Source organism: Diabrotica undecimpunctata, chromosome 4 (assembly GCF_040954645.1).
Source record: "Diabrotica undecimpunctata isolate CICGRU chromosome 4, icDiaUnde3, whole genome shotgun sequence".
Classification (NCBI taxonomy): Eukaryota; Metazoa; Arthropoda; class Insecta; order Coleoptera; family Chrysomelidae; genus Diabrotica; species Diabrotica undecimpunctata.
The window spans coordinates 129,888,527-129,912,160 of record NC_092806.1 but is presented as its reverse complement, the minus strand read 5'-3'; the positions used below and the strand labels follow the sequence as shown (position 1 = coordinate 129,912,160).

Here is a 23,634-nt window from a genome sequence, read left to right as displayed (position 1 = left end):
CATTCAGAAAAAGTCACTGTCTGGTGCGGTTTATGGCATGGTGGCATCATCGGACTTTATTTTTTCGAACATCGTGTAACAGTCAACGGTGAAAGGTACCGAACGATGATAACGGATTTTTTTGTGGCCTCAGTTGAATGAAATGGATTTAGATGGCATGTTTTTCACACTAATGCCCCAACCATTGATTTATTGAAGGAACAGTTCCCGGAAACATTGATTTCTCTTGATGCCAGAGATCCCAGGAGAATTCAGCAACTTCGACCAGATGCTTGGCCTCCAAGAAGCTGCGATTTAACACCGTTGGATTATTTTTTATGGGGCTATGTTAAGTCATTGGTCTATGTGAACAAACCACAATCTATTGAAGACTTGAAGAGGAACATAGAGCACACCATTGTGCTCTCAATGCGGATATTTTGCATAAAGTGACTGAAAATTGGGTTCATCGGATTCGCTCCTGCAAACGTAGTCGCGGTGGATATTTGAATGATGTGTTATTCGGAACATATTTGTTATCTATTATATTTTGCAATAATTTTTTTTTTTTTTGATTTACAGCAATTTTTACCGTTTTCGTTTAAAAAAAAACATCAGGACATTCTTATTGGGAGACCTCTTACATTGTCACGATGTGAATTGGGAGAATTTTTAACAATTAAAGTGATTTTTTTTAAATATTATTCTGATGGGTCTTAGTAAATAAATTTACCTTTTCCTTAACTGTAAAGTGATTTATTTATCGTTTTAACAAGTTTTTTCTACCAAAAATATATAGTGCAGTCATTGAAGCGAAAAATACGGTCTTACCTCCGAATTTTTTTACTGTAAACCGATTTGCATGAAATTTTGGAATTAGGCTCATCTTAACCTTAACTTCAAAAGTGAAAATGATCTGAACTCCGCCTATTATTTTTAAGGGGTGTGAACAACCCCTTAATGAAAAAATTGACATTCAGCCATTTTATCGCTAGAAAACATGTCTAATAGTAAGTGGTGAAATTGTAAAGTGTTTTCTAACACAATTACCTCATATTAAAATCATTTTCAACCCCTTGAAAATCTTACAACCTTTGCAAACAACCCCTAAATTGAAAAAATCACAAAAAATACTTTGGTATGACATAAAAAGATGTAAGTATAGAGTAGGTACTATATTATATTCTCTATAATAATTATCAAATTTTTAATTCATGCTATCACAATTTATAAAAAACCACTGTAAAGGTAATTAAGAGAGTTACAACATCCTTTATTGCAATATATAGTAAAAAACCTTTTTCTAAAACGGTGAATGGTTAAAGGGCTTAAGAGAGGCTGTGATTGCGCTGCCACGCGCTCTTTAAACAATCATATCTCCGTCAATTTTTGTTTGACAGAAAAAACAAAACAACCAAATTGTTTGTCAGAAAAATACCTAAAATACCTTTTATTCCTACACTTTTATACGTATCTGTCGTCATTTTTGAGATATTATGAAAAAAAGGTGGTTTTTTTTTTAAATTTGAATTTTTTTTTTTTTAATCGTGACTTTTTTTAAAAATATGTGTCCTGAAGCAGCCAAACTGATACAATATATCAAACTCTTCATAATAAAGTTAATTCTAGGCGGAATACGATTAATTTTAATTTTGGTGGAAATGGCACTTATGAAACCCATTGATTTAAAAGAAAAAACATTAGATGCTCCTCTTATTTGCAATACAGCTCACTTATTTTACGTGCAAAAGACTTTGAATAGTGCTCATTTTAAAGCTTATTTCAAGCACTACAAAACCCTTTTTTATTAGAATGCCTAAAATGCATCTGCTCGCCGCTAGATGGCATTGGCCACATCGATTAAATTTCAGACAAAATAAAAAACGGATTTGATCTTTAATATCTAGTATCTAGCTTAATATTGCACTTAGAATGCTTTATAAAAAACCAAATTGTTCATTTTTTTACCTGCTACAATTTTGTTTTTTGTAAAATTTTCGATAAAACGTATATTTTTGGAGATATTTGCAAAAAACCGATGAAAAACGTGAAAAAATTGCGAATTTTCAATTGCTAATAACTTGAAAAGTATTGGATTTTTCGAAAAACTTTATAGATGATTTTTTGCTTAAAATTAGACCTTCCATCGATATCCGAGGTTATTTTGAAAAAAAAATCACCCCCGAGAAGGGGTGGCGGAGTTCAAATCCTTTTCAGTTTTGAAATTAAGGGTAAGATGAACCTAATTCCAAAATTGTATGCAATTCGGTTCACAGTAAAAAAATTCGGAGCAATAATGCTTCAATGACTGCACTAATACAGGTTGTCCCATTTAAATTAAATAAATTGAGATATTGCAGAAAATATGACATCAGATGCGTTATCCTTCATTGCACTTTCCTGAAAATTTTCTTAAATATTGTCTTTTTCGTTCCAAAATATTTACTTGATCCCATACTTTATCCTAACTCTGTATTTTAGTTGCAATTCAATTAGTTTTATCGACCAAATATTTTTTAATACAACATTCAATGCGCAGGGGAGCCAGCATCGGGGTAGAATTTCAACCCCCTGTCCAGAAAAAAAGTACATAGCTATACATGTATAGTTCCATATTTTATATTAGTTAATAGTATGTGTAGCTGCAGATGCACCTCCCTGAATATAATCCTGTCGGCGCCCATGCGTAGAAAATATTCCAAGATATGTGTTGTAGTCTGATAATATGTAAATGTAAATACAGAAAAGAAATTAAACAAGAGACTGAGCAGTGGAAACATGCTCATAAAAAACATAGTTACAACTTAGTAGATCCAATACATCCCAAACGATTATAAAAACCAATAGTTTTAGGAAAAGCATAACTTATCAAATAGGTACAAAAAAATTATGAATGGAACAGGAACAGCCTGAATTAGAATTTTTTACAAAGGTTTCGTTTTATTATTAAGATTAATTACAATGATGATTATGAGGTCTTAAAGGTAAATATGACTTAATAAAGTCGGCATTTCAACATTACAGCGACAAATAAGATATCAGTAAGAAAATCTGTACTTACCTTCTCATATCCATTTTGTTCTTTAGATAAAATCCTTAATTTTCACTTAATCACTTCAATAAATCGCAAATATAACAATTTTAATTTAGTTATTATAAATTTTAGTGATAAAATACGTTCAAAGATACCAAACCACAATTATATTTGGCCGAAGGTCACAGCGCTTACCTATATTATTAAATGAATTCAGTGAAAATGGGATTTTACCATGCCATCATTAATACCGTAGTGTAGTAAGCGTAATTCAACAATAAATAATATAAAATTACTTGTGTGAATAAATGCAAATAACCAATGACGTACAGTCTACATATTTAAACCTCGGAACCTCGGATTATGATGCAAAAAATTTGCTGAAGATTATAGTAATTTTTCAATAATACTCGTATCTGATTTCATAGTCTGGGAACGTTTCGACTTTGTTCAAAAATTGTCTTTATCATTACTTTATAACTTTAAACTACATCTTCATTACGAATAACAGCATTATTCAGCTTCTCGCGTCCCTGCTGGACATAAGTCTCGTCCATACGCCTCCAGGAAATTCTATTTTGCGCAAGTTGCATCCAGTTCTGCTCTAGTTCCTTATGTCGTCTGTCCATCGCGGCGGTGGTCTTCTATCGTCAATGATGTCTCCTATTCCGCGAATCTCTTCATTTTTAATGCGGTCTGTAAGTTTAATTCTTAATATTGATTTCTCCATTTTTGTCTATGCTATGCGATTCTCAGTTTATTAGCATCATTTTTAGTGAGCTTTAGTGTTTCAAATCTACGTTATAACTGGAAACACGCACTGATTGTATACCTTTCTCTTAAGGCTCATAGGAATGTATCCTTCAACCTGCCGTATGCAGCCCACCTTAGACCATTATAGGAGCGATGAGGGTCTTTCACGCGCTACGTAGAACGAGACAGGGAGCCTCCTTGTTGATAGTCTGTGGATGAATGAAGGTAGTGCTTCGGAAGTGATAACGGCCTTACAGCGGCTATTCCGCTTCCGTATCGCTGGGTGACAGAGGAGGGTCTAGTTTAGCAGGCCTTTCTGTTATAATCTGACAATCTTCGTCAAATCAGTCATTCGTTCTTTGTTTACCTTCCATGCCTAATAATTCTTCAGTATTGATGTTTATTTTTGTTTATATTTACTATATTTGTTCGTATCTTTTATTAATTCGTTTATGTTTAGAAAATATTTCCTTTCTTTATGTTTAAAATTCTATCCCTTTCCCATCTTTCGACCCGGTAGTGATCAGAATCCGCATTTGCTCCTCTTTGGTGCGGACTATTATATTCGATTGGTGTCTTGACTCTGCAATAACATGGTCTATCATATTTACTGTAGTCCGTCTGGTGCTTTCCAGGTGCCTTTGTGTATATTTTTTCAAGCGAAGTTAAAATTATTCAATTGATTAAAAAAAACTACTATGAAAAAAGAAGCATTGAAATCCGAGCATCAAAAATATTTAAAATTCGTTTTTGCCCAAATCCCAAATGTTTTCACTTTTTTGAGCTGTTATCATTTCTGTTCCATAAAATGCAACTTAAACGTTTACTTTGTATTCCAACTTGGCGGATTTTTCAGTTCTTTATTGACGGTTGTAAAATAAAAGTACTTGCTTCGTTGGGTAGTTGCAACAATCTTTTTTAGTCTGAGGATCGGTCTGATATCCTAAGATTATCTTTTGAGGTTATGACGTCTGCTTCCGTTAATAACAATTCTGGTGAATTTTTACTTTACTTGGGTCGTGATGACAAACAAATCATTGCTTGTAATAGATATAGAACTAAATTTCACTTGGTAGAAAGATGTTGTGGATTGTCGACCTCTGAGACAAAAGCTATTGTTTTGCAGAAACGGTTACTAATGTTTTTTTTGTACAATGTAGGGACTCATTTAAAAGTGTTTCAATATTTGCCTGGAAGTAGTGACGAGAAGGTCACGAACGATCCGTTCACAAAGACCTGATCTCTTCGAAGACCCGTGATTGATACAATCACATTCTGTGACCCTATCGTTCGAATGACCCTATGAATCACGTCTATGAATGACGCTGTCTAGTGTTTACGAAACGAACTGTGTGATCGCATTGCTCGGTTAAATTAATGCATGAACCGCGAACCGTAAAGGATCGTTCAAACGCTGATTTCAGTTTCCCAAAACGGCGAAACCCTTACGCTGCAAAACTGTAAAATTATATATTATATTCGAATTGTCGAGTCAATAGTCTCGGAGTCTGTTCTGTTTATAAATTTGTAGGAAATAAAATCCATTTTAATTGTTGCATTATTCATTCATAACATAATATGGAATTTGTAATTTTACTTAACTATTTCAGTATTTTTTTTATATTTTAATGATTTGTGAAGATGATTTGAGAAATACAAATCTTAATGTCAGCCTTAAACTATATTTCATTCTTAAATTTATAGTAACAATATCGAATTCTACACGTAAACAATAATATAATTAAAGTCGTTCTAATATCATTAATTCATATACTCTCACAGTCACTCAAGATTCATAAACATATCAATATTAAACTCTACACACTTGACCTTTACACAACAAATTTAATTAGTCGTTCATAACGGATCTTTATGAACGGATCATTTTAATGAATGACCTGGAAGACCCGGGTCACCGAAACGAACTAGGTCTTCCCATCACTACCTGGAAGGCAATAAACACTAAAAATACATCCAGTGCTATTTACTATGAAGTCCAGCAACGCGTAGAAAATTCCTGAATGCAACTCAACCAATCTCAATGACAGTATTGATTATGATAGGAAAAAAGTAAGTGAGATTTTTAATAGACTTGGTTTGTAGTAATTTCCGGTAATTCCGAAATTTCTAATCAAATCAATCAATCAATCAGTTTATAATGTATAACGTCCCCCCGTCGTCTCGGTCGTTCCAAAGGTTTTCTTCAACTCCCCTCTCCCTTAAGTCTTTATAAATTCCTTCTCTCCAACTGAATCTCGGTCTTCTACCATGCGGTGTACAATACTTTCTTTGGTATTCTGTGTTCATCCATTCTTTGGACGTGTCCATACCATCTTAATTGATTTATTCTGATGTCCTCTGTTATATTGTGCTTAACACCCATAATTTCTCGTATTCTTTCGTTTCTAACTCTGTCTAATCTTGATTTTCCAGCCGCTCTTCTCCAGAGGTCCATTTCTGTTGCTTCTAATGCTTTTAAGTTTTTTCCTTTTAGTGGCCATACCTCCTTCCATATTTTTATGTAACAATGCTTTTTATAATGCTGTTATATATTTTGTGTTTGTTTTCTTTGGAGATTGTTTTGTCCCACAGTACACTGTTTAATTGCCTAATGGTTTGTCTTCCCTAGTTATTTCTACGTTTAATTTCTTCGTCTAATTTGGCATCTTTTTCTAATTTGGCATGTATTCAGTTTTCTTGATATTTACTTCTACACCTCATTCAAATTCGACGTGCAGTAAAAGTAAACAAAACCAGGCTATGCTACGTAAGACTCCATAGGCGTGCGGTTTTGCTTTCATATTTCCTATCAAATTAATAAAACAGTATGTAAAATTAAAGATTTGTTTACTATGAACAACGAAGATAAAATATACAATGTTAGTATTATTTTGAAGGAAATTCAAAATTAGCTTCACTACTGTAAAATAAAAAGAAACTTATGGTTTGACAAAAATAATAAAGCAGTAATTGCAACGTTGTTTTGACACTTAAACGATCGAAATCGAAACATCAAATACACTTATTTTTTAAAGTAAATTGTGTGTTAGTTCGCCTCAAAAGAAGTAACTTATTATTATGTTTTCAGTTTTTATTTGAAAAACAATAAAACTCACGTGATCCAGATTACAAATGTTACCAGAAATTGAAATCTCATTTTATATAAATTTCGTAAATTTGAATACAGATATACCTTAACTTAAAATGTTTTCATAAACGAACATTTTGTATTAAAAAAAAATAAGGCGCACTTGGAGAAGTGCCTCCAGAAGTAAAAACTTCTTAAATTGCGTTGAAATTATGAGTATTAATATCTAAGAGCTTCCGGTTTAAACGGGGCTGCCAGTCATGAACTGAGCTCTTAATCGCACCCCATTCGTTTTTTAAGGAAAACGAAGTTTCAAACAAAAACCTATGCAAATGTCCGAGAAAATCATTCGTCAAAAATAAAAACATTCTACATATCTGACTAATAAATAAAACAAAAAACTCACAGTGTAAATTAATATTTTATTCATAATCAGAGTCTGACGTGCTGCTCTCATTAACTACGTTAATTATCAGTGGTTCAACTTGAGTCTCAATGATATTGTCAAGATCCCACATCTTTTGTTCGACTTTCTGCTGAACATGCTGTATACATTTAATAATTTAATACGAAAGCAAAACCGTATGCCAAATTTTGATTTATTGACTAAGAAGGCTTCTGGCTGAGTACAAAATAAACAACTGATCAAATCCTATCACGCGATATAGAAAATGAAAGGGAAAGATATAACGAATATATTAAGATAGAAAATCAATTACATATCTTAATAGATTCGTTATATCGTCCCTTTTCATTTGCTATGTCGCAAGTTAGGTTTCGATCAGTTGTTTATTTTGAACTTAGCCAGAGGCCTTCCTTAAGTCAATAAATCAAAATTTGTCTATAGTAAATTTATTTTCATTCATAGTGCCTTATGATAACTCGTACATAACTATACGTTCTATATAATCAAGATCCTGTGTAGTGCCATTTTGGTAGTCGCCATGTTTTTTTCTATCTTAATATATATATAATAATTAATAATATATAAATAATATAATATATAATAACCGAGTTGAAGAAAGCGGATATTCAAAAGTGGCTGCGATCAAAAGTTTTGACAATTCAGTTCTAAAAGTCGAGCTTTTGACTATTGTGAATAAACATAAAAAAAATACACTATTGTTAGCATATTGTAGATGAAATGGGTAAAGAAAAAAGAAGGTATTCACAGGCACTCCAGGTAGATTCTGAGTAAAATATTACCTAAGTTACACTTTGAGTTTTTTGTTTTATTTATTACTCAGATATGTTGAATGTTTTTATTTTTGACAAGATTTTTCTGACCTTTGCATAGGTTTTTGCTTTGAAATTTCGTTTTCCTTAAACCAACCAATGGAGTGCCATTAAGAGCTCAGTTCACGAGTGGCAACTCCGTTTCAACCTTAAATATTACGTTAAAAACATTTTTACACATTTAATGTAATTGTATTTTAATTCCGTGCATTACAATAACGGATTCACGTTATTATGTTGTTGGAAAACCTCATTCTAACATGTTTATTCAGTTATTTTCAGTTCTGTTATTCCTGTGAACGACTTATGCTACGATGTCTACTTCATATTTTCATATGTATTTCATAATACAGGAAAATATAGGTTTATACATCGTTAAAATCATGATGTGGGAGTGCCCCTCGTAACAATCATACTGTTGACGGTTTATTTATACTTACCGCAGCTCTATCTTGTATCTAACAATGTTAGATATGCCGACGACACCATGGTGATAGCAGATAGTTTAGAGGGACTTCAGAGGCTAATGGACAGAATAAACGAGTACAGTCAACAGTACGGACTAAACATTAATACCCACAAAACGAAACAAATGATTATCAGCAAGGAGAATATAAATGGGGCTCATCTTTACATTAATGGGACGCAGATAGAGCGAGTAAAACAGTATTGCTACCTGGGAACTATTATAAACGAACAGTGGAGCAATGTACAGGAAATAAAGTGCCGCATAGGAAAGGCAAGAACGGTCTTTAACAAAATGAGCGCCATCTTCAAAAGTCACAACATATCCCTAGATACAAAAATGAGACATTTGAGATGCTATGTTTTCTCTGTGTTGTTGTACGGGGCGGAGGCATGGACGCTTACAGACACCACTATTAAAAAACTTGAAGCATTTGAGATGTGGCTTTATAGAAGAATGCTGAGAATAGCATGGACAGCAAGGATCACGAACAAGGAAGTTCTAGAAAAAATGAAGAAGGAACCAGAGATTGTGTTTACGATCAAACGCATAAAATTGCAATATCTGGGACACGTTATGAGAAATCAGCACCGTTACTCCCTGCTGCAGTCTATATTGCAAGGTAAAGTCAAAGGTAAGCGAGGACCCGGTAGAAGGAGAATATCATGGCTGCGGAATTTAAGAACATGGTTTAAGAAAACCTCAACGGAGCTGTTTCGATCCGCAGCGAGCAAGGTCATGATTGCCAATATGATTTCCAACATCCGAAACGGATAGGAACCAGAAGAAGAAGAAGAATCTTGTATTTAGTGTAGAAATGTTTAGAAAGGTTTTCGAAGCCCCGCCCATTGTAACGTCAGAGGTGAGGTAGTCCATTAATAAACACAACTGACCGTTTCCACTAAACAGATTCGAGTTTCAAAAACTCGGGACTCGAAAAACAAAACGAACTGTTTCAAAACACGCCAGTCTTTAGTAAAGTTTGTGAAAAGTTGCTATTTTGTTTTATTGGATACGAGTTTGTGTTTTGTTTTGTTTTTATTTTGTCCGTTTGGTGGGAAACCGCCATTAGATATTACATTTAATTTTAAAACAATTTTTGCATATTTAATTTAATTTTATTAATTCAATGCATTACAATAACGAATTCGCATATTATGTTGTTGGAAAACCTCATTCTAACATTTATTAATTTAATTTTATCTTTGTTATTCTTCTGATCATAAAATATAAATGATAACATTTATTATAAATATAAATGAATAAATTCAAGCACTGTAATTCCCTGACGCACGCCCTGGATCACTAGAACAACAGTGGTCCAATTAAGTTATAGCAATTCTTCCGCGTACAGGGACTACTAAATGATATGGTATGCTGAGTTTCGTATACGATGTCTATTTATATAGTTTATGAGGTGGATATTATGTACGTTTATACATTATAAATCGTGATTTGGGAGTGCTCCTCGTAATATTCATAATGTTGATAACGTGTGTTGGTTTGTTTACTGCTACTGCATCTTTAAGATAAATTTGGTGTAGTCCCCATAGTTCGTATTCTTCGATAAGTTTACGGGTCATATATTCGAGGTCTTCATAGTCTTGGGCCATCACTATCTGGTCGTCTGCAAAACTCAATGTGTACAATATTGCGTCGTTTAGAGGAATTCCCATGTTTCTGCATTTTCTTTCCTACGTCTTCATCGCTTGCTCCGAGTAGATCTTAAACAACGTAGGAGACACACAGCATCTTTGTTTGAGTTCTTTGCTGATAATGAAACCCTTGGATACCTTTTGACCTTTCTTTATTTTACTTGTGTTGTTCTTGTAGAGGTCTTGAACAGCCTTGATTAAGGTTACACTAATATTTGTTTTCTCGAAAGCTTCCCAGAGTTTTTGTTGTGGCACACTATCATAAGCTTTTTTAAGGTCCACGTAAAGGAGATGTATTGGTTGATTTCGTGTTACTTTTTTTCGATTAACCGGGTAACAGTAAACAGATGGTCAGTAGTTGATCTACCTGCTCTAAAGCCGGCCTGTTCGTCGGTCTCCATATCACAGAACATCTTCTATTCTCTTTTTGTTGAGTTTTCCGTAAACTCTCGAGATGGTGCTAAGAACTGCGATTCCTCGATAATTGTTACATACATCTTTACATCCCTTCTTATGTATTGTCGGGATAAACGATGTCCTCCACTCCTCCAGTATACTCTCTCCGTTATTTTTGGTAAATGCTGGCTAGCTGCTTATATAATTTGCTTGTACCGAACTTGAGTAGTTCAGGTGGGATATTGCCAGGGCCTGGTGATTTTCTATTGTTTAATGATTGGCATACTCGTGCTACTTCTTTGTCGTCAATCCTAATTGGGGAAGCTATTGTATGTACTTGCACCTCTGATTTTGTTTGAAGTGTTCGCAAATATTCTGCCCTTTCTTCCGCCAGTAGATTTGCGAAGTATTCATCCCATTTAGCTAGGCTGATCGGTGAGATGATGTCTTTAGTCTCATCGTGTCGAAGAGATCGAAGTATTTTCCAGCTTTCGCTGCTTCTGCTACCCCCCAAAGTAAGTGTTTAATCTGATTTTGGGTTATATAATTAATGTTAAATGAATTCTCTGATAAACATCATCAGCCAGATTGTAATACTCTAGACACATCTTCTCTCTATCACCTTGCGAAAAATTCTCATTTATATCAGCACATTTATATCAGCATTTGCTGCAATCCACATTCTTAGGTTTTTTATCCGGTACTTCTTTCCCACTTCGATTAATAGAGTTTTTCCCACTTAATCTTTATTTCTTAACAACACATCGGCGCTAATCGGTGGAAGATCCGAGCTGAGAAGAAGAGGCACTGGAGAGAACTGTGTGACAAGTTTGTGTGGACGTTTGGGGTGAAGGGTACAAAACCGTAATGAACCAGTTCAAGCTGTACCCTCTGTATGAGATGCCACTGGACAGGAAGCTTGAGGTTATCCGAGAGCTGTTTCCGCCCGGCCATTGGCAGTGGGATGCCGAAGCTGAGCGAGCTGTACCTTTTACCGTAGATGAACTCAACGAAGCGTTAAGCGCCCTAAAGACACGAATGGCTCCGGGACTCGACGGAATAACACCAGAAGCGGTGAAACGCATTGGCAGTATGGAGCCGACGTGGCTTTTGGAACACATGAATGTACTGCTTGAAACTCAGCGATTTCCGGCAAATTGGAAAATCTCGAGGCTCGTGCTACTCCCAAAGGAGGAAGACAAGTATGGACCTGTTTGCCTTCTGTCGTGCATAGGTAAATTATATGAGAGGCTCCTAAGAGGGCGAATAGACACAGTGATTAAGGAGTCAGACGGGCTGTCACCCAGGCAGTACGGTGTAACCCCTTTCGCATTTGCGGACGACCTAACTATGCTGGTAGTGGCGCGGGACAGGGAGGACCTTATCTTTGGTGCACAACGTACATGTAACCAAGTCAAGGAATGGATGAAAATGCATGAGCTAGAACTGGCTGCGGGTAAGACCGAGGCTATAGTTCTCAAGGGACCAAGGAAAAGGGACGGGATAACATTGGAATGTGCAGGAAAGAGAGTGGTTCTAAAGAAAACCGTGAGGTATTTAGGGGTGACTCTGAGTCAAAACGGAAAGTGGGGGAGCTGGTAAAGGCGGTGACTCAAAAAGCAGCTGTGAGATCTGCGGCCTTGGGGAGATCATGTTCAACACCAGAGGGCCCAAAACTGAGGGGAGGAGAGCCCTTCATTCTGTTGTACAATCGGTCGTCCTCTACGCTGCGCCTGTCTGGAGTACTGCAGTTTTAACAAAGGCGTACAGAAAGCAGCTCACCCGAGCAGATAGGAAGAGTCTATTGAGGGTGGCGTGTGCATACAGAACAGTGTCTGCCGAGGTGTTGGGAGTTATCACCGGGTGTATTCCGATGCACGTGCTAGTGAAGGAAAGAGGAAAAATATACGAGAGAAGAAATGAAGACATAGCAACAGAACGTTTAAAAAAAGAAGAAAGGGAGAGGTCCATAATGGTGTGGCAAGAGAAATGGGACGAGATGAGAAGGGTGGCGCAGTGGAAGAAGTCGTTGATTCCTAATCTGAGAAGATGGATGGATTGCGGCACCGGCGTTTGGATTACTTCCTGACGCAGACGCTCATAGGACATGGCTGCTTCAGGGCATACCATTACAGATTTGGAGAGGTAGAAAGTGACAAATGCCTATATTGTGAAATATCGAACACTGTCTCACACACTTTATTGGTATGCAATAGATGGATAGGTGAGAGGAGCCTGCTTAGGAGAGAGCTAGGAAGTAGGGTGCAATCAGTCACGTAACTGGTGGAGGAGATGCTTAGGTCGTCAGATCTGTAGAGAGCAGTTCAGAGATATGTGAGAACATTGGAGAAAAAGGAACAAGAAGAAAGACGATCCGAAGGGTGGTAGGGTGCCCAGGAGCAAGAAAGAAGATAAGGCAAAATAAGAAGGGGTGAGATTGAACATGAACAGGGGGGAACAGAGGGAGAGAAGAATTCAGTCGTAGTGAGAAAGTGCTAGAATGCGTGAATGAGAGATCGGGTGAATGCCGTGCCGATGTTGCGTCCCAATCAGGGCATCCGGTATACAAATGTCGTAATTGCAGTAATGCTATTTAATTCAGTGCACATATGTATTAAGTGCTCTTACAACATGTGGAGTAAAATGCTGTAGTGTAGAAGTACTCGACACTTTTGGAAGATGGCGCTGGTATTAACAAATTTAAATATTTTACTTACTACTTGTGTGTATAAGAAAATTCATGTCTGAAGTTATATATTAGTAACTCAATTTTAATAGAAATGTACTTACAACATCTGTGCACTAGACCATCGATATTATCAAAACTTCCTTTTATTCTTAACTTTTGCAAAAGCAAGAGCTAAACTTTGACGTCATGCACAGACTGACACAGATCGATTTCCTGTGACTGAAGCGTTTTACCCACCACTTCGACGAGTTGTAGAATAGGATGTATGATCTCGAAAGCATAAAATCAAAAGACTTTATTTGGAATAAAATTCGCTCTCGCTTTTGGTTCAAATGCATTTTTAATATATTTTTCAAATTTTTTTAGTTTGCTGGTAGTATAACCCCAAACAAAATGAACTTCCAAGAGCAAGGTTAAAGACACATGAAGTTGTATACTAGAGTATTTTGTTCTATTAAGTTATTTGAGTTTCTACAGTTCACATTAAGAAATCGACTTGTATAAAAGCGACAATAAAGGCAAACACTTCACTTTTATACTAATTATAAAAATTTAAAAACTTACCTGTTCCAAATTCTCTATCTACAAAACTGTCGGGTATAATAGGTATTGTATTATTTCTAAAAGGATGCTTTGCAAATTTTCCTATCAGTCTTGCATACCGGGAATCATCTGGATGCACCGCAATTGCAACATCTCCCAACATTGTTTCTGGTCGAGTAGTGGCCACAACAATTTCCTCTTCTGAAATAAATACAATATTAATTAGACAGTGTATAGTTTGCTTAATAAAAGAGATCAAAATGGAAATTAAAAAAGTAATAATGGTGGCTATTCCAAAATGTCTTTCATATCAATGTCAATTATATTTCTTTTTATTGCACATCTAACTTTCATTCTATTAGTTTCTTAATTTACAACTATTAATTTTCACAATTATTTACTTTCAAAAACTTTCCATTGTTTGGATCCAGTGGTGGAAGGATTAGCCTTCCGAAGGACGTTTCCCGGAAGCGCCAGTGACATTTTATTTTGCTCTTATAATATCATTTGCGAGGAGGCTCCTTTCGTGCTCTCCAGTCGTGTGCATTCCATCTCAACACCCATTTGGAGCGTGTAAACTGAACTTATCGTGGAAGGGGCAACACTTGAAAAATACTGACAGACACAAATGTCTTGGGAGTTATATTAGACAACTTACTAACGTGTAAATACCACTTGTAGAAAGCAAATAGTGTACAAATTCACAGGTCTTAAAGTCAACAGCTGAGGCCTTGTATTTCTCTTCTTCTTAAGGTGCCGTCTCCATTCGTGAAGGTTGGCTATAACTACAGCAAATTGTTCTCTATCTTGAGCTGTTCTTAGTATCGAATGTGTGTCCATGCCTGTCCAGTTTCTTACATTTTTCGGCCAGGAGCATTTTCATCTTCCTGGACCCCTTCTTCCTTCCACTTTCTCTTCCATTATCAGTCGTAGGAAGTTGTATTTTTCTCCTCTGTAAATATATCTCGTTTTTCTGGTTTTTACAATATTTAGGAGTTCTCTCTCAGTCCCCATTCTTCTCAGCACCTCGTTGTTGGTCACGTGCTCTGTCTAAGAGATCTTCAGCATCCTTCGAAAAACCCACATCTCAAAGGCTTCTACACGTCTAATACTTGTGATTCCGAGATTCCGTGTTTCCACTCCGTATAGCAATATGGAATAAATGAATGTTTTTACAAATTGGTATCGGATATCCAACGATGAGTTAAGAGTTTATTATAAATTTTTTCATTCTTTGAAAAGCGGACCTGGGACCAAGATACTGGAATTTTTGTACGGGTTCTATCTGTTTGTTGTAGATACGAATATTAATGTCGGCATTTGGTGCACATGTAACGGCCATTAATTTTGTTTTATTTGTATTTATATTCAGCCCCAACCTATCTCCCTCTCTGGTTATGGCATTCAAAAGTCGTTGCAAATCCTCAGCACTGTCCGCAATAATGACGGTGTTGTCTGCATATCTTAAGTTGTTTACACATTCTCCGTTGATTTTTATTCCTTCTTCAATATTTTCGAGGGCATCTTTTCGGAATATATATTAAACAATAGTGGAGAAAGTACACAGCCCTGTGTACGATATGATGTTTCATACGATTGTCTATTTTAATCTTCGCCATTTGATCCAAATATAGGCTTTTAATAATGGCCAACGTGTTATGGTCTATACCATGTTGTGTTAAGAGTTTTCATGAGTTCTGTGTGTTTTACTCGATCAAACACTTTTTTGTAGTCGATAAAATAGAGAAACACGTCTCTTCGTTGATCTCGGCATTTTTGTAGTAATATCTGCAGGCCAAATAATGCCTCCCTCGTACCAAGCCCCATACGAAATCCAAATTGATTGTCGCTCAGATTTCTTTCGCATTCTCTGTATATACGTTGATGTGCAATTTTGAGTAATTTTTTTAGAAAATGGCTCATTAGGCTAATTAATCTGAACTATGAGCATCTATTTGATTTATTTTTCTTGGGTATAGGTATAAATGTCGATCTAAGCCAGTCTTCTGGGAAGATTCCAGTGGTATATATTTTGTTAAATAGGTTAAGGACTGAAGATTTTCTTCATTGATAAGTTTTATCATCTCTACATATATCTCATCTGGACATGAGGCTTTCGTGACTTTGCCGTTTTGATTGTTTTTGTAGCTTCCGATGTTAATATATCAAGTATTGTGTCTTGTACTATATTCATTTGTGGTTCTGTTCTCTCGTCACCAAACAGATCTTCGATGTATTTTTCCCATATATTTCCTATATTTTCTGGGCTAGATACTATTTGGTTGTTATCATCAACTCGAGCTGTTGTAGTGAATTTTTTCTTCATATTTGTGACTTCCTTAAACTTTTTGTATGCATTGAAGTAGTCATGTTTTTTTAGTAATTCCCTCAGTTCCTCACATCTGCTGTTCATCCATTCTTCTTTGGCTTTCCTGATTGTATTTTGGATGGTTCTCTGGGTTTCTTTATATTTTACTTCATTGCAGTTTTTGTAAGATCTTCTTACCTCCATTAGTTCTAGGATTTCTTCTGCCATTCATATATTATTTGTTTTTCTTGTGTTGTCTTGTAGTTGTTCTGTTTGTATAGTTGTGATTGCTGTTTTGAAGGTATGCCAAATACTTTTTACTGATTCTTCTGCTACCGCGGGTGTTTCACTGAATTTTTCTTTGAGTGTATCATTGAGTATTTTCTCTACCTCTGCCTGTACTGCTGGATCTTTAAGTTTTTCGAGGCTAGGTTTTATCTTCTCTCTGCGTTTGATTTTCTTCAGTTTAATTGAGATTTTATCGATAACAGGTTTGTGGTCGGAACCGATGTCCGTCCCGGGATATGTTTTAACTGCCCTGATTCCATTTCTATAACGCTTGTCAATTAATATATAATCAATCTGGTTTCTTATTATGTGGTTTTGATTATCTCCAGGTGTTTTTCATGTATATAATCTTCTTTTTGATAGTTTAAACCAGGTATTTGCGATCATTAGATTTTCTTCTTGGCAAAATGGGACCAGTATTTCTCCTTTATCATTTCTTTGGCCCAAACCAAAGTTTCCGACTACGTCTTCGGTCTGCCCTTCATCTACTTTGGCGTTAAAATCTTCCATAATAATGTTAGCTGTTTGATCTCTTGGTAGAATTCTCATATTTTTCTTTCTGGTTTTACTCCTGTAGGAGCATATACTTAAATAAAGTTAATATTTCGAGGAGTGGTATTAATTTGTAGCATAGCTTTGTAGACTAAAAATCCTATTCTAGTAATTCCCCTCCTAATAAATTTGGTTTTATCAAAATAAAGCCATAAAAATATATTTTTGTTTTACTTAAAACATTTCTCAATTCATATTAATTCCCATATTTTCTCTTGTACCATTTGCTTGAACATTTATATTATTTACAGCTGTAAACAATTTCGGGGAGATAGTTTCATACTGTCTAATTTCACGTTATTCGGAACTTTTTGGTATCTTCATGAAGTCGGACACAAGATGTACCAGGTTCGTAGATACTCTTAATCAAGGCAATATATCGGTAGTCGATGCGGCAGTCAGCCAACACTCGAATCATTCTATGATCATCTGTAGTATCAAACGTCTTTTCATAGTCTACGAATATAAGAAAGATAAGCTTGTATTCTGTGCACTTTTCTATCAGCGTTTTAATAACTTGTAGATGATCATTTGTTCTGTTCTGTTCTGGAGCGAAACCCAGCCTGTTCACAAGGTTGGTAACTATCCAGTTTGTTCGCAAGGCGTTTTGCGTTTTGATATTATCTTCATGAATATTTATTTATTTATTTATTTATTTATTATGGTTATTATTGCATTATGCCATCGGGAGGGGGTTACACCTCTTGTCTAACAAATATTGAACATCTTTTTAACACGTTTATTAATGCTTCTCCTCCTTCTTTGATTTCTTCTATAACTATCCCATCTTCTCCGGATGATTAATTGTTTTTCAACTCCAAGAGAGCTCATTTTAGTTCCTCTGTTGTGATACGTGGGATATCTTCTGAGCCTACATTTTGGACTTTTGGTATTTGACTTTGACTAGGATCTGGAAGTTCTTCTCATTTATGCAATTCTGAGTAAAAATCTTGAGTAATTTTTAAAACATCTTCCTTAGTTGTTGTAGTTTCTCCCTTTTTATTTACAAGTTTGCGAATAATTTTTGATCCTTCAGTCATTTTTCGGCGCAGAATCTTTAAACTTTTATTTTTATCAATGGTTTAAGTTATGTGTTTAGTGTTGTAATGTGACATATTTTCGAATTGATTTTGAGATACCTTTGTTTAACTGTCGAAGTGTTACAAAATTATCTGTGTATTTTTCCTTCAATTCTCTTCTATTGTTTATGAGATCTTTAGTAGGTTGGGTGAGTTTATCCCTGTTTTTCCTTTTTACTTATATTTTCTATGAGCGTTTCCTATCGGAGAATGTATTCTCATGTTAGTCACCTCTATGTCTAATTCATTTTCAACTAGATGTTCTACTTCTTTAAGTTCTGAAGTTAGATTAGATTTTGATCAGCTACTCTATCTTCTATTGATTTCCATTTATTAGAATGCCTCTCTGTTACCATTGCTCTCCTCTCTCTTCTAATGTTGATCAATATATTTGCTCTAACCAACCGATGGTCACTCCCAACAGTGATTTCATTAATTACTGTAACATCTTGTAGAATAACTACCACCGATATGAAATTGGCCCCTCTAACCCTACTGTACCGGGTAGCTGGTTTCGTATGATCAAGAGAGAAGTTCAAGCAAACTTTCGATGAAAGACATCAATTATATGAGTAAGAGGGACCCCACGAACCAGCCAACCACCTGGCATTGCCATTTTTGATCTATTCTAGCGTTGAAATATTCACTTACTGCAAGATAGTCAGTTTTTGGCGTATTAACTATTCCTTTGTTGATGTAACTACCTTTATATTTTGTTAATCCATTTTTTGTCTAATAGAATTATTACTTCTAGTTTTTGTTGTTGATCCTATTCCACTGTAAATAATTACAAAATGGTTTAAATATTTTGTTGCCTTTAATTTTTTTTAGTTTCAGACTGCTATGTTTATGCTTTTTCTTTTAATTGTTTTTCCTTGTTTTTTGTATGTTCTAAGTTGCTATTTTTAATCTTTTCGTTATACCAAATATTTTGTCCTTTACTAGCCATGGTCATTTTCCATAAGATCCACAAAACTTGTGGATTTTGAGTGAATAAGTAACATTCCATAGTGTTAGTAGTTAACCAACTTTCAGCTAGGTATTCCGATGTTGGTGCTGCCAATTTAAGGTTTTCTTCAAACTCTACCCATTGACGTAACATTTTAGAAGAAATTATAGACAAGAAAATTCTAGTTACTACTATTCTAGCTGCTTAAAAAACTCTTTTATGCTTACCTGTCCCTTCGATTAAATAGGCAAATTTAGTAAGAATGCCAAATTCAACAGGTTCTTCATAACCGGGAACTGAAATATTGGTAGATCCAGTTAAAGTAAGTTGTTCGACTTCAATATCAGAAATTGCAGACTTAAGAGCACATGACCAGTTCACCAAAGATTTCGATCTGAAACAAATTAGATTATATTGAATAATATAATATAGTAAATAATTGTTATAATCTTCTTCAGAAATTTCTAAAACAGAAAGAGAAATACGGATAAATACAACATAATATAAAGAAAAGAGAAGAGAACTTGTTAAAAGATGAATGTAGCAAAATCAAAAAGACTGCAAGAATTACATGACATTTTAAATGTGTACATGAAAATCAAAGCATAGTCTACCTTCTTTACCAGTTGTATTTTCTTTTCTTTTACCTTCATGATTGTTTCTCATCTCCCATTGATTACGATTGTTCACAATTAATGAGACATGAAGCCAGAGATCAAATCCGGAATTAAGAAGTTGAAGTAAAGTTTTATTAAGATGTAGCACATATTTAGTAAAAGGGACTTTTCCATACCACTAAAAATCAGATTGTTAAAATGATACAAATTCCCGGTTTCACTGTGTAGTATGAAAATATAGACTATGACAGAACAACTAATTCAAAAGCTGTATACCTTTGAAATGTGGTTATTTCGATGAATTTTTTCATCATCCTTAATAGTTCACATTACTAATAGGAAAGTATTGGGTAGAAACTGCAAGCAGCAAAAGATTACGTTTATAGTAAAGAAGAGAAGCTGAAATACCTTGGTGATCTGATAAAAAATAACTCCTCCAGCAACTTAACCTTCAAGGAAAAGCAGATGGAGATGAGTCTTGGGAGAAGAAGAGACTGATAGGTACAAAACCTACACAAGAGGCTTGGACTAACTTTAGAGCTTTTTAGGCTAGTCGCTAATAAAATATGACTTGTAATGTTAATAGTCAATGTCTGCAATGAATAAGGCTACAGAATAAGAAATTTATTGCTAATCATATATAATCCAGCTGCACATGAATAAATATTTTTTGTATTTGGTTTAAAATATATATTTTTTACATTCATTAGTTCGTTTCAATTTTTACCATACATTTAAGATCATATCCATTTCTGAGAACCTTGTTAATTATATATCCTAAGCAGCAACACTATTGTTAATATTATTACCTGTGTAATTAAAATTTGGAGAGAGAGAGAGAGAGAGAGAGAGAGAGAGAGAGAGAGAGAGAGAGAGAGAGAAGATGTCAGAGTCTAGGCAGAGTGATGGAGAGCATAGAAGAGTTATGATCAAGTGGTCACACTTCACATTGCGACACTTCGCTCTAGTGAAACCCCTCTCATTAGATGTTTCAAAGCAAACACAAATTACTAACCTATATATTAGGCCCTCTTCAAATAGTTTTATAAATGCTTCTTGTACTGCTTTGGACCTTTGTTCATCTAAAGTAAAAGCCTCCCTATCCCAATCTAGAAGAACTCCTAGTCTCTGAAGTTGTTCTCCTATAAAATAGATACAAGTATGATCAAATCATTAGTGATGTAACAGACATTTTTATATAGATTTTATAGTTATATAGTTTTTGAGAAGTTTTATGTTGGCTTATTATTCTCTAAATGTTTCTCTTGTATTTTTTTCTGATTGTTTACAAGTTTTTCATTGGTTCATCCTGCTTATGATTTCATCTATCATCAATTCGTACTTTGTTGCCCTTTTTTATACATTTATATTTAACAGAATTTCCAATTTATGATAAATAAAGAATATAAAGATTCAATAAAGTTAAAAAATTATAATTAGATATATAAAACACATACTTATAATAGGACTTTTCTCTTTTCTCCATTCATGAACTTTTTCTATAAATAATTCTCTGCCTATATCGTGTCTAGTCTGTTTATTTTCATTCCATAGAATCTTTTCAACAACAACTTGCGTTGCGATACCTGCATGATCGGTACCAGGAATCCAAAGGGTTTCAAAACCCTGCATTTGTTTCCTACAAAAATTATAATAGAAACTTAAAGAGTATACTTTAAAAACTACTTACCATCTAACCAAGACATCCTGAATGGTAGCAGTCAATGCATGTCCAATGTGTAAAGTACCTGTAATATTAGGAGGAGGTAAAACTAGAACAAAGGGCCTTGATTGTTTTTGTTGAGGCTTGAAATAATTCGGTTTTGTCACGTTCTCCACTTTGTGGGGCACATATGCCTGATCCAATTCTATAAAAATAATAGCTTAGACTTTAAAACCTATTTGTATTTATAACTTACCCAGGTTTTTCTGGTTGTTAATAACATATCTTCTTATACACAGTTTATTAAGATGTTTGCATCGAAATATTAATTTATTATCAAGTATTCGTAACATGATAAAATCTCATGTAAAAGTCATTTTTCTATTTTTATTTAATAAAAATGGAAAAATCCAAACATTGTTGTTATTTTGAAATCATTTGAAATCAATCCGTAACCTCAAAATAAAGTTAGGTTAACGAAAAAACGAAAACTACTTCTTCGTTCTTCGCGACGATTATATTATACGTCATTGGCGAGGATGGGTATGGGATCGTGATGTATGGGATAACCATGGCAATGCCATAGAAAATGCCATCAGTGCGAACCGAAGCGAACCTATAACCAAAGAATATAGACGCTTAAGCGTCTATATTCTTTGCTATAACGTTAGGCGTTATAGAGTCAAGTAACTAAAATAATTCAAAATGGATCCAGCTGTGTTTTATGGACGAAAACGGCATCAAGCCATTGAAATACCAAGTGATAGTGAACTGTTTCTGATTCTGAAAATGAAAGTGATGAATGGGTAATAGAAGAGGACTCTGGTTCTGAAATTGAGGATCATCTTAGTGATGGTGGTGAAGAAATAATAAACGAACGATGTACGCGCAATAAGAATGAATATACCGATATAACAGAAAAAAACAATATTGACAGTGTTACTCCAATGTGGAAGTACAGCTTACCAAAAGCTACTTCTATAAAAGACCAAATAGACTATTTTAGAAAAATTTTTGACGATAACTTTCTAAATTTGATTACTTACCAATCGAATTTATTTGCTGTTCAAACAAATCTGAATAAACCTCTGGGGTTGACAATAAAAGAGCTAGAACAATTTATGGGTAAAATATTTTATATGTCTTTGATCAAACTACCAAAAACTCGATTATATTGGAGTTCTCAATTTGATATTACTACAGTTCGTGAAATAATAAGTCGAGACAGATGGGAAACGATAAAAAAACATATACATTTCCCCGATAATACCAAAATTGATCCGTCAAACTTAGATAAACTGTACAAGGTTAGACCCTTAGTAGAACATTTGGGAGAAAAATTTCGAAATATTCCAAAGGAGCAGATGGTCGTGGTCGATGAGCAAATGGTTCCTTTCAAGGGTCATTCCGGGCTAAAACAGTACATGCCAAAAAAGCCTCACAAATGGGGCTACAAAATTTATGTGTTGGCTGGCTCCAGTGGTGTTGCATACGATTTTGAAATATATACTGGAAAAATTTTCGCTACTCCAGGATACAATGATATTAGTTCCAGCGGCAGTATTGTTGTAACACTCTGTAGAAGCATTCAACAAGACAATCACCTTTATATCGACAATTGGTTTTCATCGATACCTCTTTTAAATGAGCTGGTTCACAAGAAAATATATTGTCTAGAAACAGTCCGCTCAAACCGTCTTCCTAGGTGTCCTTTATTGTCAGACAAAATCCTGAAAACAAGAGGACGCGGATCGTTTCAAAAAATAGAGTTGAAAACTGATAATGTACCTTGCAGAATTATCAAATGGCACGACTCTCGTGCAGTATTGCTCATCTCCAACTTTTCCTCTACCAAACTCTTGATACAATTAGAAGATGGGATAAAACAAGAAAAGATACGGTAGATGTTCAGTGCCCCACGGCAATTAGAACTTACAATAAATTCATGGGCGAAGTAAATCTTATGAATTCACTAATAGGTCTATACAGAATCATAATTAGATCGAAGAAATATTACCATCGTTTTTTATTCCATTTTATGGATATGGCAGTTGTAAATTGTTGGCTTTTATATAGACGCGACTGCAATGATTTTGATGTTCCAAAGAAAAACGAACTGTCTCTGTTTTAGTTTAACAGTCGCATAGCCGAAAGCCTAATGAAGCAAGGAAAGACACTGACAGTTACCAAGAAATTAGGACGTCCCAGCAGTAGCTCTATTGATAAATTTCATGCAGCAAAAAACACAAAAGTGCAGCTACAAAAATGATTCCTTAAAAGGATATTCGGCAGGATGAAACAGGACATTGGCCCGTTGTGAGAGATACAAGAGGACAATG

General features: G+C 34.9%; 1 protein-coding gene across 1 annotated transcript in view; it reads right to left on the bottom strand.

The window, feature by feature from the left end:
* LOC140440005 (probable valine--tRNA ligase, cytoplasmic) overlaps nucleotides 1–21,765 on the bottom strand; it is a 115,737-nt gene extending 93,972 nt beyond the window's left edge. Inside the window, exons 1-6 of the mRNA XM_072530232.1 lie at nucleotides 21,552–21,765; nucleotides 21,323–21,500; nucleotides 21,090–21,271; nucleotides 20,648–20,774; nucleotides 19,243–19,409; nucleotides 13,861–14,040 (exon numbers count right to left, since the gene is read on the bottom strand). Of these exons, the coding sequence (XP_072386333.1) occupies nucleotides 13,861–14,040; nucleotides 19,243–19,409; nucleotides 20,648–20,774; nucleotides 21,090–21,271; nucleotides 21,323–21,500; nucleotides 21,552–21,648 (931 nt within the window). The 5' untranslated portion in view covers nucleotides 21,649–21,765. The remainder of the gene's footprint in view (nucleotides 1–13,860; nucleotides 14,041–19,242; nucleotides 19,410–20,647; nucleotides 20,775–21,089; nucleotides 21,272–21,322; nucleotides 21,501–21,551) is intronic.
* Between the last annotated feature and the right edge of the window lie 1,869 nt (nucleotides 21,766–23,634).